Source organism: Colias croceus, chromosome 26, assembly GCF_905220415.1.
Source record: "Colias croceus chromosome 26, ilColCroc2.1".
Lineage (NCBI taxonomy): Eukaryota > Metazoa > Arthropoda > Insecta > Lepidoptera > Pieridae > Colias > Colias croceus.
In genome coordinates this window covers 4433125-4453341 of record NC_059562.1, presented here as the reverse complement: position 1 = coordinate 4453341, position 20217 = coordinate 4433125, and the positions used below count along the sequence as shown (strand labels likewise).

The 20217-nt window shown below is 30.4% G+C and overlaps 2 protein-coding genes across 3 annotated transcripts in view; one reads left to right on the top strand and one right to left on the bottom strand.

Moving 5' to 3' along the window:
- Positions 1–15478, bottom strand: part of LOC123703421 (dihydropyrimidinase) — a 52318-nt gene extending 36840 nt beyond the window's left edge. The window contains exon 1 of the mRNA XM_045651404.1: positions 15271–15478. Coding sequence (XP_045507360.1) covers positions 15271–15312 — 42 coding nt within the window. The 5' untranslated portion in view covers positions 15313–15478. The remainder of the gene's footprint in view (positions 1–15270) is intronic.
- A 420-nt stretch (positions 15479–15898) lies between these two features.
- LOC123703503 (endothelin-converting enzyme homolog) overlaps positions 15899–20217 on the top strand; it is a 45971-nt gene continuing 41652 nt past the window's right edge. The window contains exon 1 of one of the 2 annotated variants that reach the window (XM_045651530.1): positions 15899–16074. In XM_045651530.1, the coding sequence (XP_045507486.1) occupies positions 16042–16074 (33 nt within the window). In that variant the 5' untranslated portion in view covers positions 15899–16041. Of the gene's footprint in view, positions 16151–20217 lie in introns of both variants that reach the window. The other variant, XM_045651531.1, reaches the window with a different exon arrangement.

Below are 20217 nucleotides of genomic sequence, written 5' to 3'. Positions count from 1 at the left end.
ACTTTCGATAAATTATGTATTCAGTACACATTTAAACCTATTTATTTCCAACTATAAAATCTAGTTTATTATTATTCATACGCGGAGAGCATTCAAAAGTTGTGCTGACTCGACGATTTTAATTAATGTTGGTTAACACATGTTTCAAGTACTTTTATGCGACTTTTCATAAATGTACAGTAATTTTATGTACAAATTCAAGTGGGTTTTGGTGCATTTATACGTCTAGATTAAATATACACTTTCCTTTATGTTTTTAAAGATCTCGTTATAACACAAACGATATAATATGAAATTAATATAGGTATATGAAGTAGTAGTTGTTAACAAACTCGTCATATTATACGGGTGCATCGACTTTTCTGAAATTTTGTGTATGTCGGGTAGGTCTTACAATCAACCAATTTTTATTTTTCAGTTTTCATTCCCTTCAATTATAAAAGTATGGTAACACAATGTTGGATAAGTAGGTATGTATATAACATTTGTGTAATATGTGTAATATTTATCTTTGTTTATGAGTAAACCGATTTGAGTGCGGTTTTGCAATCGCTAATCTCGTCTGTCGAGATGTTCCTTATCTATCTTTGCTGGATATCTTCTCGAAGATTCGATATAGATAAGTCTCATATATATTAACCTATGCCATTTCGAAGCTAAGAATGTCAAATCTTGGTTTTATATTTTATTATATTTTTACGAGCATTTTCTAGACCACTATCATGTCTACGGGTTTAAAATATTTAATTCATATTATTATAAATAGTCCGTGAATTATCAAAAACATGAACAAACAATTATTTTAATAAAGTATTGTTTGTTTGTAAATTTAACCAACCATTTGCATCTTCAAAACATAATTGCAATGTACATTTTTAACGACAATTACGTAATACATTTGTCACCATTTTAAAATAGAAAACAACATTTAGTCAAATAATACATAATAGCACTACTTTAGTGTAGAATTAACGATAGAAACTTCCGTAGGTGGTCCTAGAAAATCGTATGTAATTGCATAAGTTATGACACAGTGTAAACTGTAAAGGTTATGACACATGTGGTTTGGTTGTGTTTTGTTAAAAGTAAATCTTTTCTTTACATAAGTACGGAAAAGATTTCATTAAAAAAAAGTTAAGAGTGGATAAAAGTTCGTGCAACAACTTTATCGTATTAATGAAAGCAGTAAGTATTTAATAGAATTAATCATTATCAAATGATTTTGATTTGAAAAATTGAAGATTTGGAAAAATAATCTACAGTATCTGTACTTTATACATTGTCCCAACCAGATTTACGCTACTTTTATATGATTAATTACAGAAACCGTAAAACAATTTTGACTAACTTGGTACATTATGGAAGGCATCTTTCTTATATTTAAAAGATTACTTCAAACAAATATTATCCCCACAAACACTATATAAAAGATTAATATTGCGAAATACTCTCTATTTACACGGAAATAATTCCGACTTGTTATTTAATCGAGCCAATGTGGAACAACCATCAGTGTTTGTTTTACTAAAAGCGTATTGAGTTTCCGCTATATTTTTACATAGAAAGTGTTATTGAGAATTCACACAATTTCGGTTTTATGGTAAATTGCCGAATATTTGTTTGATGTTATCTTATTACGAAAGTCACGAAAGTATTGGAGCTTTAATAAGATTCATTTCGGGCTTTCATTTTATTTTCCTCACTGAAATCACATATTTTTTTTTATATATGAGGATTATTTCAAGGTTCATTTGGGAAAAATTATAATAGAACCTTTCTCTATTATAACTTACTAGCTTACCGCCCGTGGCTTCGCCCGCCTTGTCTAAAACCTAATAAATTATAAATATACTCAAACCTTCCTCTTGAATCACTCTATCTATTAAAAAAACCGCATTAAAATCCGTTGCGTAGTTTTAAAGATTTAAGCATACAAAGGGACATAGGGACATAGGGACAGAGAAAGCGACTTTGTTTTATACTATGTAGTGATGATGATAAGTTATAAACTTATAAGTTATAACCAACCAAAATATCATAGACGTTCCGAAAAATCTTGAGGTAAGTATCTAATAATTTTAGATATACGTACCTATGTGGGAATTGAATGTGTAAACAACAGTAAATTAATCGAATTGTTACATATTAATAACTAGCTGTGCCGCGCGGTTTCACCCGCACTGCTCTGCTTGGTCTTAGCGTGATGATATATAGCTTTATAGCCTTCCTCGATAAATGGGCTATCTAACACTGAAATAATTTTTCAATTCGGACCAGTAGTTCCTGAGATTACCACGTTCAAACAAACAAATTCTTCAGCTTTATAATATTAGTATAGATACTGTGTATGAGGCGTTGTTTTTCATAGCTGATATTTTTAGTGGTCCAACGCTCAATTGAACGTTTAATTTCTATCAGAAATAGAAGATATTATAGTCTATCCCTATTGAAATAATACAATTAACTTTTAGCCGAGTTCTACATAATATATTTTCTATAAATAGGATCACATAGACGGTCGACCCGAGTCCCGAATGAAGACTATGTAGTATGTACGTACCTATATAGTCAATTGCGCTAATTTTAAAGCATCGTTTAGCGTAATTTACCAGATGTACTAATCACCACAGCTGTTAAATTGAGCTTTACTGGGAAATAAAGTCATTTATGAGTAACAATATAGAAAGTTGATAAAATTAAGTCAGGCTTCAAAGTGTTTTAGCTTTTAAGTGTTATAGAAAAAAAAAATGAATAAAAAATCATATATTTTATATACATATGTATTATGTATGTATCCATATTCCATATTAATATTATAAATGCGAAAGTAACTCTGTCTGTCTGTCTGTTACTCAATCACGCCTTAACTACTGAACCAATTTGCATGAAATTTTATATAGAGATATTTTGATACCCGAGAAAGGACATAGGCTACTTTTTACCCCGGGAAATAGGATAGGTTTTATCCCGGAAATCCCACGGGAACGGGAACTATGCGGGTTCTTCTTTGACTGCGCGGGCGAAGCTGCGGGTGGAAAGCTAGTAAATCTATAAATGTTTCTCGGGTTCGATAACAGATGTCGTTGTAAGCTTATAAATAACCATTAACTCCGATCATAGTTTGTCAGGAACTTTGAAGTTAAAAATGTAACTAAACATAATTTGGAGGCCCGTGATAAAAGACAAGTGAAGCCTATTAGTCACAATAATTGGTGTCTTCCGTAAAAAGTTTCATCTATCAGCTGATGTGTAAAGTGTACCTAACTGATGTGTATAGTAGGTAAATAGGGTTAATAACGGATTAACAACATATAAAAATCATCATTATAATTTGTGTGATTCATTTAAACAAACAATTTAAAGCTCATTATCATCAAGTTCACTGTGAGACAAAAATCGTACCTAGTCTATTAAAAATTCTAAATTAGTTTCACATTAAAAATATAGAGTATACTCTAGCAATATATTATGATAAAACCAACAACACATTTAATAAAATCGAGCAAGCCGTTTACACTAAAATCGAGCCACACAAACATAAAAACTTCTGGCGTACTTCACTCCAACATGGAAGTACTAAAAATCTAAGTGTTCTTTCAAGGTCGTAAGTCGTAACTACATAGTATTATGGTCACATATGGTCAGCAAACTGACGCACATGACCAAACCAATTGTTATGTATCACAATTCACAATACAATCTTTTGATGATCCAAGGTTTATTTTTTTGTTATCCAGACAATTGGAATTCATTTGTAAGGACTCGACTTTTGGGATTGATAACTAAATTTGATCAACGTGATTTTGTTTATATGTTGCTGTTTTATCTACTTCTAGCTGCTCCGCGCGGTTTCACCCCCGTGGCTCCACTCCTATTGGTCGTAGCGTGATGATACGTAGCCTTCCACGATAAATGAGCTATCTAGCACAGAAAGATGTTTTTTCAAATCGGACCAGTAGTTCCCGAGATTAGCGCGTTCAAACAAACTATTCAGCTTTATAATATTATTAGTATAGATTTTGAGTTAATGTGGGGCAAAAACATAAGTATTACAACTTATAATCTAAGCACTAATGTAGCTTATACTGTTAAAGGATTTTCATAAGACATACCTCATAACATTAATCACAAAGCAATAATGTGGCTAACTAATAGTAGCGTTTAGCTACTATTATATATAATATACTATATATAATATAATATAATATATATATAATATGTATTCTGTGCTAATAGTGAAAATTTTTCAGAAATGGTTAGATAGGTACGTACTTTTTTTCTTTTTAAGTTTATTCCATAGAGATAATATGTACTTCGTACTACATATATCTCGATGGTTTATTCATTACAATAAACTCCTCCTAATGAGTCAGTCAGTTAGTAATCTTTTGTTAAAGAACGATCAGCACGTGTAAGTAGTCCATTAAACAAACAAAAAAAAACATTTTACCGTTTTTTTTAAATTAGTTTGTAAAGGACGTTGACACTTTTGTTTCCTTATAAGTAAAGAATTAAAATTAAAACTACAACAATAGAAGCAAAAATATAGTTTTACTTCATGTGAGTGCATACCTAAATGCATATTTATAAGTCATTGATAATAATTGATTATTTGCTACGCTTATGACTATGTATCGAATAGGTATAAAGCGTTTTGGCCTATTTTTATTTTGATTAACGTTTTTGCATACATTTAATTAATGTCATGTTAATTTTCTTGTGTTTGGCGAGAATGACTTCATTCTTATTTTTAAACATGAAATAAACTGTTTGTACGTGATTTGATTTTATTTTTTAACATTTCAAAAACCTTAAAATCAACGATTACATACGATTACAAACAACGCATGAAAATGAATGTTAGTATTTTATAGTCTCGTAAAGTATGTATCTATGTATTTGTTCGTATGAAGATCTTCAGCAGTGTCGTGAGTTCTTGAGCCACGGTACGGTCGTACAATATAAAAACTACAGTAAAACCGCTATCTATCACTATCAAAATAATCATATCCTTAATACGCTTAAGTTAAAGCGTTAACAATCGGCTGGATTTATTTCACGAAATATTAAATAACTATCAGTAATCCGCTTTGGTTAAAGCGTATCCCCTTAACAATCAGTTGGATTTATTCCAACACTTTACAGCACATTTCTAAGTCAGTTAATATTCAGTATTCACCCCTATGACTCACCCCCTAACGATTATATCATGCGGTCCCCTTGCAGACGTTAGCACTTAAAACTTTTATTTAAAGGTAGTTATTTGCAAACAAGCGGTCGACTATTTTTTTTTTTGCATGTTGCAAAACAGTCAATGAATTTTATCGATGTAAATTTTAGACGCAAAAGTACAAATTCTAATAATTAGGTCGGAACCTATTTCATCACAAATGTGTATTTTCGGTTTTTATAACAGCGAAAACATCAAAGGCGTCTATCGAATGCAGTTAATTTTATTAGCTATGGCTATTTGCTATTAAAATAAAACGTCAAAACCAAACTTTACATTTTCCATTAAAAAACGCACAGATAACATTCTATATTCTATCCGTACTATTGTACCCAGATACCACGCAAGTAATACAGTCAATGCGAACAAGCTAAAAATTTATTATGTACATTTACGCAAACAATAAAAGATCTGTTTCCAAAATTATCTAGCATTGTTCTTTCTCAATACTGTAGTAGTATATTATTATCACTAAAAACTCGAAATCAAAAGCAAATAAGATAAGTTTTGTCTCATGTTGTTACGGTTCTTAGTTGCCATGGTTACGCATGCGTAAAATTGGGTTACGCGTAAAGTGCGTTTTGTATAAACAAGATTACGACTGCAGTTAACGTTTCTGCCTTCTGGGTTTCGTATGCAGAGATTTATTTTAATTCTATTATTTTATTTAGTTAGGAAATCGTGTAATGTTATCAACTATTGATTCAACAAAAATTGGGTTATAGTGAGTTTGTTGTTGTCACAGAAAAATAATTTGCAAACTAGTACCTAAGAAGTAAATGAAAAGTAGATCTTCTAAGTACAAAGTTACACATTGTCGTCACAGAAAAAATATTTATAAAGTTGTCTGGAGTAGGTACTTTATAGCACTTATTCCATAGTGCTAACTGATGAACATCATTCAATTTGATAAGAAGTACTCTTGAATTTTGAGCGCACTTTAAAATATAACTGAGAGGCTTCGAAGATAGGTCGAGAAGATTTTAAGATGACTAATATATACACTAGTTTGTTACTCTAGGATTGTAAAATAATACCATCGTCCATCTGCAAATGATTCTTATCCTACAAAACCAATATATACAACTTTGCGAAAGTTTCTAAGAATGTCTATAATATGCGCCTATGTATGTTTGTCATTCTTTCACGCGAAAACTACGGATTTTGATGATACTTGGCAGTGATGAAGCTTATTGTAATAAAATAACACATAATCAATGGAAAAATACGCTTGTTTTGCGCGGGTGAAACCGCGCGGCACAGCTAGCCTACCAAATTCCTAACAACAATAGATGTAACAAAATGAGTGTGTTAACAGACCGTCGTTTGTTTTAACAATTAATTACACAATATATACTCGTAGGTTTTTATTATGTACTTACGTTAAATTTTATCGTGTCACTCATGATTATCTTCCCAGTAGCTTTTAGCGTTAATTGAAGTGATTAAGGTTAAACTAATGTAAATAGATGATAAATTCTGTTCATTGGTGCAGGTTTTGGTATATATTATTATTTTTTACGTTATGATGTGGTTGTAATTTTCTCTTAATTAGGTAGGTCATAATAATATCTGATTGGTACTATTTTTACTTTTACCTCCCTTAATGTTTTAACATATCAGAGGTAAAATAAAAAAAATCGCTTGATTTTTTTTACAATTTTACCATCGTTTTAGTGACATTATAAACCTAAGATTTATCTTTTTTACATTTTGATCTATTTTGGTACATAATTTGTTAATTAGACAGGCATATTAATCATATTAAATGTGTATAAGTTACAAAAAAAATCATTAATTAATTTAATCTACTTTTGATCCAAATATACCTATTATGTCTCAATTTTCCTGTTATATTTGTTAATCGCGTATTTTAGATAGTCATGCGATGTGAATTATAGATTCCAAATATTCAATAATATCACATTAAGAAAATATAATATTATGAATATTAATTAATGATTATCGAATTTTTGGCAATTAAATTGATTCTAGATAATGTAAAGGTTATGTTCGCATATTTCCAAAATTATTTAAAGTTTTAGATTAGAGATGAGAATCATCTTTAGATAAACAAATATCTTGAGTATAATCAGGCAGTCAGGTTTCTGTGAGATTTGTATTTCCGACAGTTTTATTTTTTTATCATCTATTTCTTTTGTGTTTGAATAAGTTAAATCTCAATCAAATTGCATTTATTCTTTTTAATATACCTACAGAAAATAGTAATCGACATCGAACTTGCAAAACGTCACATAAACGGGAAGATAACATTAACCATTGTACATAAAAAAATTAAAATAAATATCGACTCAATAAAAGCAAAGCAACGGGAAGAAGGGAAGAAAAGATATAACAGTAACATTGTAATATTAAGTTTGCAATACTCAAGTTGGAGACAAACAAATATCATCTTATCAGCTACTTAACCTTATCGCCGGTTTATCCAGAGATGTTTTATTATATTTTATATCTTTATTGTAATGAGACAACAAACTCGATATTGATACTTATTACGTCATATTATGTAAACGTATTGAAACACTTTTCTTTAGGTCGAGTAGCTTGTATACATATTTAGTACTAGCTGCTCCGTGCGGTTTCACCCCCGTGGCTCCACTCCTGTTGCCCGTAGCGTGATGAAATATATATAGCCTATAACCTTCCTCGATAAATGGGCTATCTAACACCGAAAGAATTTTTCAAATCAGTAGTTCCCGAGATTAGTGCGTTCAAACAAACAAACTCTTCAGCTTTATAATATTACGTGTAGATAGAAAAAACTGGGCAAGTGCGAGTCGAAACCCTTTGGGTACGGAACCCTAAAATTAATATTTACTGGTATGAACTACCCTAAATCACAACTTTATTACATTGATAAACTATAACGATAACTCTCTTTATAAATTTTGTATTCGAATCGTGCGATTACGCGAATCATCTAAGTATAGATTTCACATTATTTTCTATCAATACAATAAAATGATAGCAGTCTTTAATATCTAGTATTGGAATGTCCATAAAATACCGACAACTCAATATAAACCGCACATATCTCGTGACGGTTAAATTAAAACCCTTTTGCGTGAGTGAAAGCAAAAACCGCAATATTGTACATATAGAAGTGCATACATATGCATATGTACGCATTATGTTCTGAAAACCCGGTGTGTCATTGTTGTAACAAGTCGGAAGAAGTTTTCTACTAGTGGTAGGAAATCAGGAAGAAAAGGTGTATAAATTAAATTTATCTTCCCGATTTTGTTTAGAGACAAACTTATAGATGTATATCCTGTTTGGAGGTAGACAATTTAAGAATTCATTAATAATAAATCGATAAATCTTATATATAAAAACGAATCGCAAAATGTGTTGGTAAGCGCATAACTCGTGAACGGCTGAACCGATTTCGATAATTCTTTTTTTATTATATTCCTTGAAGTACGAGGATGGTTCTTATGTAGATAAAACGTAAATATGTATGTACCACGGGCGAAGCCGGGGCGAACCGCTAGTAATTAATATTAATCTTCAACAAATAAATCTCATTTAATAACAATTAGAAAACTGACGATTTGTATCTTCCATTTAATTAAATTAAAATAATGTATTTGTAAAAATATCCACGTGGAACATAACAAATAAAAAATATAAACCGTAGATTAGAGATAAAGTTTTTTTTTTGTACACAATATATTTTTCCTTCTCAACCTTTTGTATTTACTGTATTTACGTTTCTTATTAAAGTATGTTGTATTATTATTACATGAGATTACTTAAGATTTCCTTATTACATCCATATGAAGTACCTCATAAAGACGTCAGTTCTCACCACACTTAATCTAATTCCATTAACCATCAATCGATTCCGGAGAAAGTATTAGGATATTTATACACAACAAGGTATTAACTATTTATAGGTTAAAATATATCCGCTATTATAGATACGTGGAAGTTTGTGTGTTTGTTTATCGATTACATAGAGCTTACTGAATCTGAAAAGGCAAGAGGTGGTAAAATGTTTAAACTTTAAAGAAATATTAGAAATTAATTAATTTTAAATTATTGTTGATTGGTTTAACGAAAAATAATAATTATTATATCGTAGAAAAATCTGCTTTATATTCATAAGCATTTTTTAAGTTTTTATACGTTTTACATAAAAACAATCAAATAATTAGATAAGTAGCTATACGACGGTATATGGAAAAAGTTTTCTTCGACGGAAATATTTTCACAAATGTAAGGTAATAAACACCATACATAGTTACTTTTCAAGTAACTCATAAACTTAATTATATCTCATTAGGCCGCTTCTCTAGAAGCTTAGTTAAGCACCCCGGTTCCGTCCATAAATCATTTTTTATCACCCTTTGTTAAACCGAGAATAGAACTGCAGGAATCGGCCCCAATAATATATCTTGTTCCGTGACTTTGCATGTGTTTTCTTAATAAGTTTTCTTCGACAGGTAAAAATTTATAGTTCATTTTAGTTTGTGTTGTGGAGGCAATTAAAACGATCTATGACGTGCAAAAATTTTGAATTGGACTTTCATATTGGATTTCATAATATTATGTATTGAGTTAATAGGCTAACAATCAGTATACATTTAAGAATAATAGCCCGCATTAATGAACCTGCAAACACGAAGGTTTTTGTTGATGTCTGATATTTTGATACATTTATACACTTCACGTATAAACTATGAATTTTTAATCTATCAATAATTCTTGTTAAAAATATATACAAAAACAGTTAGGCCCATTTATAATTTAAATATAGATCCGTGTTTGTTAAAAATTCAAAAATTATTATTTAGTAGCAAAAATAGTTATCTACGAATGAACTTCTAATGAGGTCTTCTACAAGAAGACATTTTTTATTAATCGGGGAACAAACCCAAAAACTCTAGGTCGTTACTCCTTGCTAGAGACGTTATTTTAGAGCTGTAAAAAATTTGTAAAATAAGGTTTTTATGAATAGAAGCTTTGATAAAATCGAAAATAGTTCCACTTCAAAAATCACACCAACCCAAGTTCCTAAATTAATAACACCATAACAAAAGCAACGCAGCAAAGCGGAACGTTAAATTTATTTGGTTTTTATTACAAGAATAGACACATTTTTAACTAAAATAATAAAAAAAAAACTTTATAGAATTTACAACATTTTTACATGTAACAAAATCTTATATTATGTAGATATAATGATGGGTCATGACGATTGAGCGAAACATCAATTTTTGAACTATTTAAGAATACTTGCACCTACTGTACTTCAATTAATTAAGTAAGTATTCAATTAATAAATGTTTCGCTCAATCGTCATGACCCATCATTATATCTACATAATATAGATCTATGGATCTAAAAGAACTGTCTGCATGCGTATATACCTACGCAACTTATATCGTTAAAAATACGCAACGGATTTTGATGCGGTTTTTCTATTAGATGCTGTGGTCCTCGAGGAGGGTTTAGTGTGCAATTTGTTAAGTTTTAGACGAAGCGTGCAAAGCCGCGGGTAGAAAGCTAGTAACTTGGTACCGCTGAAATAAGGTATACGAATATGTGTATTAATTATTCACTATTATAAATACACAATAATACTAAGTACGTACTTAAACTAAGTGACTTAAGCTATAAACGATACAAGGTTTTCTATAATGCTGATGCTGCATTATCAGCTTTATCATAAGAAGGACCCCATTGCGCATGTCACGTTCTGTTGCCAAGTACCACCCTACTATCACTACTTGTACGGTCAGCAAATAAGGCTCCAAGTTAGCTCTTTTATAAAAAAATACATAATATAATAGGTATGAAAAGTGTGTTACGAATCGCAATAATAAATGACAATATACCTAGCAAATAATTGAAAATGCAGTACTTAAAGATACCACCATGAAAAAAGAATGGGAACTATATTTTCTATCACCAAAATTTATATTTGTCATCAAGTTGTATCACCTAATAAATAGATCTATCACCACGAAATATTTTCGTTCTCAGATAAACAAAAATTGTTCCCAGGTATGAATTATCAAATTAATGTTAATATATCGCACCTTCGGTAGAACAAGGGCATAATTGTCATAAATTGCCAAAATGACTTAAATATGCAGAAATGCTTTAAAAAGGCCCTTTCAACTGGAGGGACAAAGACATTCGTTTAATTCCTACAAAAAACAGCCAGATTGAAATAGTGGCATTGTCATTTTGGCGCTATTTTGTTTCTCTCTTGGCGAGACAAAGTCTCATTGGTTAGTTGTGCCATCGGCGGGGACTGAGCTAGCTGTCACTTGGAGCGCTAACGTCGTTTATGTAAATATGCCCTATAATGTTTTTGATTTCTGGAACGACAAGGCCATATCTGTCACACTTATGCCTAGTTTACGATTTAAAAATTGGGAGGACAAAGTCGTTCAGACAATTGTGCCCTTGTCTGTCCAAGATTTGTTATACTCCATGGTCTTAAAAGTAACATTTTATTCCGATAATTGCTGTAGAGAGCAAAAAAACAAGTTAGTTTTTTAGAAATTTAAACGATAGGACTGCCAATCAAAATACAACAAACATACCCTCACACCCACAAATCTATCCTCAAAAACTTTCGAGTTTACATAATAAATAATAATATTAGTAAGATATTTATTCGTAAATAATTATTTTTCTTTTTCAAATTTGTTTTTGGAATGTATTATTTTGCTGTGAACACATTGCCTATAAAATCGATCATACATAAATTAGGGGACCCAGCATAAAGCCGATGCCGTCCATTCTGGAATGTAAAACGTGCAAAGAAAGCTGGCCCAATATCAATATGCACTCCGGCAGAATACATAAGCCTTATAAAAAATGCCACGAAAAAGGAGGAATTATTTAATGTCAATGAATTGAATTATGATTCTTTCTTGTTCTGTTATCTTAATATAATATTATTCCAATTTTTAAAGCGATTCCAAAGAATTTTGCTAGGAAACATAATAGTTTCAGATTGTTGAAGATGTGTAATGGCTGATTAGTAAGTTTTGATCTCTATTTTTGTGATAAAGTACTGCGGCTTTCTAAAGTGTTTAAGAAAATAAAACATTTATACAAAAAAACACGTTATTATCATTCCAAAATTATTAACTTAAAGCTTTAGATATGGCCATATTTACAAATTAATTTTCTTGTTGGTGGAACAAGGGCACAAATGTACACCTACTTAAGAAAAAAATATTATTAAAAAAAAACTAGCAGTTTTTAATATTTGTAAACGATACACCTAAAAGAATATAGTATATAGTTTATGTCATACAAAGCAGAACAACCATAAAAAAATTATTATCATAGCTAGACCACATTAAGTACTACAAATATCTTAAAATGGCTCTCCTGTAAAATTGCAAAAACTGTAATTGTGCCCTTGTTCTACCGAAGGTGCGATATGTGTAAAATAAGAGATCGATAACCAATAAAATTATATTGCATTACATGAATATAAACTTCGTTCTTATAATAACAGTTTTTTTACTTAAATAATAGCTCTGTGCTCAGAATGGTAGATCTGTCACCAAATAAATCGATTATCGATCCCTGACTGCGACTCCTTTTTATTTGATATTTTGTCACCAATACAGTAGTAACATTTTATTTCGTTCAGATAATAAATTAATAGTATTCGTTATCAATTTAATATAACAATTTATAATTTTAATGAAAAAATGATCAAAGGGGCGGAGACAAATTGGCGCGCTTTAAAAATTGATATATTGTGCAAACATATTATCGGATTAGCCATAGGCCATACCTACGCTTAAAGCAACGCCCCACCAGAAGCAAAAATGTGCTTATCGGCCAGAAAAGAAAAAGGGGGCGCCCTTCGAAATCCAAACCAGCGCTGATTATTCAGTGATTATTGTTTTTTAACAATAAATATTGATTAAGTGTTTTATCTACAATTATGCTAACCATTAGCCAGCTATTAAACCAGAGCTGATTATTCAGTGGTTATTATTTTTAAGAATAAATATTGATTATTTTAACTTTTAGTAACATAATATGATTTATTGGTGATCTCTTTAAATTAGTTTGCTTAAATACTTATGAGGAAAAACCTATTATAATACATACAAAAACATTTATTTGGTACTAGACCTTATATCTCAGGATTTTAGGTGATTTATTGTGGGACTGATTTTGCATTGTTTGGTGACTACATTTTGGTGACAGATCTACTATTTTGAGGACAAACCCTATTATTTAAGAAACACAAAACTAATTAAATTGGTGATAGCTTAAATGATACCCAAAAAGAATTATGTAAAGAACACGAAATCATTCATGATTCAAGCAATCTTGTTTCGAAAAGAAGGTATCATTTAAATGAAAATTTTGCAGAATTAATAGTAAACTTATATATTAAATAGTTAATGTTTTCTGATTTCTCCAAAAAAATGTATAAGGCGCTTAATTTTTTTTGTAAAAATTTTTTTGCTGACCGTACTAGACTAGCGATTCTACAGGGTCATTCACCGGAACCAAGGCAAAGGACACGCTTCCCCTTTTGTTTAAAGTATCTGATAGTATCTCAGTTCGATAGAAGAAAACACGTACCATAATACCTACCTATGACACCTACACTATATGTCTACATAACATGTATATGAACTACTATTATTAATAATCAACATTTTATATTTTTGGAAAAAAAAATACAGAACTTTTCAGACTTTAATATGATTTCATACCTAAAAACCCTAAAAAAATGATTTTGCATAAAAATAACATTAAAATAAACAACATTAATTTATGTTTGTTTCGTGAAAAATGCTATTTAAAATTATATGACTATCTACCTAGGTACCTTATTAAATATTTATTCTGATAAATTTAAATAAGTGCGTACTTTCATACTCGCAAATTCATTCAAATGTAGGTAGTTAATTTATGTACCACACCCTAAAAGGCGGAAATTTTGGGGTTTTGTCAACCCTAATCAATTAAAGCAAGATCGAACGTAGTTCTTAGTACCCTTTTTTTTTTTTTTTTTTTTAAGTGGGGAAATCTTGCATAGATACCCACGGCTTCTGGGGATAGGGCCGTGGGTTATGTCGGATTCCTACCGACCAAAACCCCACTGTATTCCGTCAAGCCGCATCAACGACGGGGCCACGGGTATGGGTAGATTTCGTCCGTGACCAGCAGTTCTTAGTACCCTACGTGCTACTCCACTAATATAATACCTACTAATACCTATGTATAATTGTTACTGAATCCATTTAATGTATTTATTAGTAAAAATAAATTTATTTAATGGATTAATATGTTTGGGTATGTACCTATCTACTTGCAACGTACTTATGAAATTGAAACAAAAATGGGAAGATAAAATTGTATAACCCTGTTTTTATTTCATGTCCTAAAATCTATTGCTTTTGCAAGATTTGATTTCGTTTTAAAATTAAATTCTAAGAGCTATTATAGGGTTCTATTTTTAAAAATGTTATTGCATTAGATTGCCTACCAACATGATAATTTGCCTTTACCTGGGTATGTAATATCGAATTAATTAAACGACTACATAATAGAAATATATATATATAATAATAATAAAACTAAATCAAAAGTATTTATTTACCTAACTAGGTACTTAGAAATAATGTTAAAAAAGCATAATATCTTATTTAAATTTTACTTAACTAATTATCTACCTAGTAGCTAGTTAACGGAGCTAATAACAAAAATAGTCGACAAAAAATAAAAATACACGATAAGTCTTGTTGCAAAACTAACGATAAGACGATATCACAATCCAAACGTGTGGCATAATAAAACAATCATAAATAAAAAATTGAATGGGAATGTAAGCAAAAAATATTATTTTAATACTTGGACCCAAATATCAAAGCATGCCAACACCCAGGCCGGCCTAATTCTAGTTAGAAAATAGGCCGCGAGTGGCGGTTTTCGTAACTGTCTATCCCAAATAGATCACGTTATGAAATTTTTCGATTTCAAAAATAACAGGTAGCAAAAATACATGCATTAATTACCTGTAAATGTATAGGCACTTTTTTCACTGGTGCGTTGGTCATTTTTCTTGTTTCAATTTCACAGATTCACTAAACACGATTGTTTATTTATAAAACGAGTGTAGGCGGTAGAAGCGATAAAATTTTCGCAATCTTCTCGAGATGCTCAAATACCCGCCAACAGCCAATACTCACAAACGGTTATCTATACACTGAAGTTGACTGTTGATTAAACTCAAAAACCATTGAGTGAAGTTAGTTCGTTTTACTACGCGTGCGTAAAAACGTCCTTCACTGTGATTGGTTAACAGAAATGCGACTTGTCCAAATTGCAAGTAGTTCCGAAAGAAAATTATAGATGGCGTTGACTTGTAACTTGTATTGTATTTATATCGAACATCAACAATCAACAAGAATTATGTTTTAGTGAATTTAATTAATTTTAATACTCAATTTATTTACGAAAATATTTTTTTGATCAAGGTAACTAATTAGTCAACAGTGTAGCTGTTTCCCTAATGAGAGAATCAGCGTAAGAAATGAAGATTGTTTATATGACTGATAATAGAGGGCGTTAAAAACAAAAATAAAAAAGTCGATTATTGCGACAAGGGTACGCGCGCCATACGCACCGTTTCGTCCCCGGTCTTTACCAAAACATTCAATCGAAACGTGTGTCGGGCGAAGTCGATTTCGCGCCCCTTTTACGATGTATATTTTATAAAAAGAAAGGATTTTTTTTCTATCAACAATTTTAGTGGAAAGTGCAAGTGTGTATAAGTTTTTACACCCATGCCTACGTTACATCTGAAGCCTGGATTAACGGTGAAATATTTTTCTTAAGACGTAAAATTGGAGCATATTTTAAGCATTGTCTTATAAATAGATAAAGATCGCTTAGGTAGGTATCCCGTAACCACTTTTATTTATCGCCGAGAAATAATATAAACACAGATTATAAATATTCCATAAATTACCTAGGTACCTAGGTATGTCCTAGAGCTTTTTTACTTCGACGAAAACCGTGTACAAAAGGCACTAATTTCAGGACGTGCCTTTGTCTTTAATATTTCTAAATCCTAAAAAGTACCTGTATCCTGAATTATGTAAATTTTATCTTAAGACAAAAGATTTTCAAATCGGATTGATGAATTATAATATAATGTACCTACATAGGTACTTACTGTATTTATCTGATTAATTGAAGGGTAGGTACATTTACAGCAGGTACCTAGGTTATCCATAATTTCATATTTTAAAATTTTAAAATTAAAAGCATTTATATATTTTAATTTTTAAGCCTCGTTAAATACCTACCTAGGTATGTAGGTAACTATTTCATGTCTCGTCTTTAAATTTTACAATTTTCGCGATAGATTATGATTGTTTGTTGATTCTTCCCGCAAAAAAAAAATATCTTTGTGTAAAATAAAATCCATCCTATCGCCTTGTTATTTTTTATATTTTTTTATACTAGGCTAGGTAACTATAGGGCAAGCAAAGCGGGGGGCTCATTCCAGTATGTACCTTTGTATAAACTATAAATACCTATTAATCATATTCTTTTTAAACCACCATTCATACCTATATTTTTCCTCTTAGGTATATGAAGGTTTTCTATATTGACTTATTTTATCTAGTATCTATATAATTAAAACTTTGGAGGGCAATAAATATTTTTTTGCTGTCCGAAAACCTTATCAGATAACGTGAGGAGATTTCAAGGCTATTTCACAGACGAGTTTCATGTATTTTTAAGATAAATTATCCTATATCGCATGGTAACTAGGTACCTACCTAGTATCTATATACAATTAATTATAAAGGGCTCTAGTCATTATGTTATTTGTTGCTGGCCTTATACCTGTAGGTAAATTTGTAATCAGCTGCTAATGCTTACATAATTAGTAATTAAAAGTTAAAAAATGTTTAATGTTTTATCGTAAACGTATCTAAAACATTAGGCATCCTTAATGCATAACTACAAATATTATGAAATATTTTATATTTAACTCATTGGCTATATCATTTCACTTTACCAAAAAATGCACAAACAGACAAAGTTTGGTTTTAAATTTAGTTATGACAACATTTCAAAATTTTATGCTACTTATTTTTTTATTTTAATGAAAACTAGATCAAAAATTATGATACACGTATTTTTTGCTTTTTCTAAATATCGAAGTTTTCATTCATCTTTTTGAGTTTTAAAATCATCTCATTCTAAAATGTCGTAAGCGCCAAATGACGTCATACATACGGAGGAATACATTTTTTCCTTTGCCACATAACTAGTTTAAATTAAAAAGAAATCTTGACAGTTGACATTTTGGCACATTTGTCACTTTGACTCGTCAAGTTTTGTAAATATTGTTAATTGTTATTTGCTGATCCAAATTTTAAACAAAAGAAACTTATTCACAAGTACTGATGATGATGACTTTATGCAGGATTTGTTAAGGGGTGCTGGAAATTTCTGGGAAGCAAATATACTATCCCAAAAACGTTGGAAAGTGTTAAATAAATACAACTTTTAGTAAGTAAACAAAGTCTTTTATTTCAAGAAAATTATGAACACTATAGTTAGGCACTATTTGTATAATATAAATAAATTTGTCCAACTCCAATCAAACAAACATCGCGGTAATGAGATTAAATTAAAAAACCAATACACAATAACACGATTTAAAAGTTTGTTGACATGATTAATTCACAAAAATGACATTATTATGAAATTTGACACATGCCATACCCTGTAAATGTCAGTGATAGTTTTTTTTTAACTTTTTTTAAATTAGGCTAAGGCTCATTTTTATTCCTCCGTATGTATGACGTCATCATCACATTTATCGTTTTTATTTAATTTCTCTTAAAATATGCGATAAAAAAATGAAATAATTTTTTTTCTGTAATCGCAAGAGCAAAATAAAGAAACGGTATTTTTCTTTTATGGCCTTATAAAAAATGAAATGTTGTCATTGGCCTTCGTTCTATTGTAAGAAAAACTACAATGAATGCATACGTAATTATTACACTAATATGTACGTAGCTTTACAGTATTGGACTTTGAACTTATAATTTTATACCTACGTTAATAAAGAACGTAGGTACTTCATAATATCTAAAAGTAGTCTCTTAGCAAAATGTAAATTGTTTTCTACATCACTGACAGATATTATTTGAGAATATTAAAATCCAAAGTCCAAATGAGAAAACGTGTCTTATAAATAAATTAAAGAAAATAATACGTAGGAATACCTATGTATTATGTACTAGGTATATAACTAAAAAGCTTTAAAAAAGTATTGTTTTCCATACCTACATATATTATATTGTTTAAGCGACAATACAACACTCAATCGATTCCCAAGTGTTTGCCTTGCGTCGTTTTATTCAAGACTGTAATTCTTGGTCACATTTTAATCACAAAGGGATTAGACGATGTTTTTTATGAAAGCTCCCAAGTGGATCTTTTCCAATTCTGTCAAAAACTTTGGTAATAGGTATCTTGGTAATATCTCAACCAATTGTCTTCTATGTCTTTTGTTAAAACTCAAAAATGAATAAATATTTAATATAAGTAGGTACCCTAGGGACACTTTATTTAAGTGTAGGTAAATTATTCTAAATACGTATAACATGCAAGTTTAATCCGTTGCTTAGTTTAATTGATAAACAAATAAATAAAATAAACACTTCAACTGTTTGCGGTTACTTTCAAATATAGCTTTTTCCATAAGCTCTTTGTTAATATCAGATATGAAGAGATAAGATTCTTGTGTCCCCTATCTGTTTATTTGTTGAATGATTTCATTTAAGATAAAGTTAAGTATCCATAGGTATCATATCACGTACATCATATCACGAATAGTAAGCCTTATTTATATTATTAACTTTGTGAGTTTCTGTTTCTGCCCACTTTAGATTATAGCGAGCAAAACTCCTTAATAAATATTTTTCAGTTTTTTCATGTAGGTACCTAGATATGACTTACCTATGGGCTTATAACTTATTACTTATATTTAGAATACACATTCGACTCGTCTTCGAATATATTTGTGTCATTACAATCGATATTTCGCTGAAAAACGTAACATAAGTAGACGAGGGCATTTTATTGAAAGCTAAATTTTCTTAAGTCCATCGGACTGCATTCCATAGTACGTAAAAACGTAGTGGCTTGTCAAAAATCAATCTTTTTTAATTTACACCCAATTTCCCACAAAATCCAACATTTCAAATTCAGCTCGCTTACCATCGCATCGCTAACATCAACTCTCCTTGCGTAGTCGGGTAGCAATAAACTAAAACCTTGCTTCGTAATAAATTAAATTGTGTACAGACAAAAGTTAATATTTACAAGTTACAACGAACGTGCCTAATCCCCTTACAATCTTATCTGACCTTGTAAAGCTCAAGGTAACTCAGCGGGGGATATTTAGCTATATATTTTTCGCTTGGAAACCGTTTACAGTAAAGGAAATTTCATTTAAAAGACGAGCTGGTTCAACTGCTTTTCCGATGTTGAACTTTGAAGGAGATTTTTTGTTCAAAACAGAAAGAGAAATGTAAAGCATGGGCTATGCTATTCATATAATAAAATTGTGAACCTTCCTGACGAACTTGCCACCAAACGATAGAGTGTAGGCTATATACAATTTAATTTACAAACCCATGACTAACATACTCCAGCAGTCGCGTAAAGAACAAAGTACGATAAAATATTATTAAATTAGATGATATTTAACAGACATTAAAATGTTATCTGCGACAGTAACACTGTAAAAATGTTATTTTATTATTTCAGAATAAACAGGATTAATTATTACAGTAAAAGCTCTCGTGTTTTTGTAACTTTATAACTACAATTCGTGTAAAGTTTTCAAATTATGAGGCGGACGTATTCATTAATTCATACGAGTCTACGAGGTCACGTAAATTACACACTATTCTGTTCTGAATAAATTA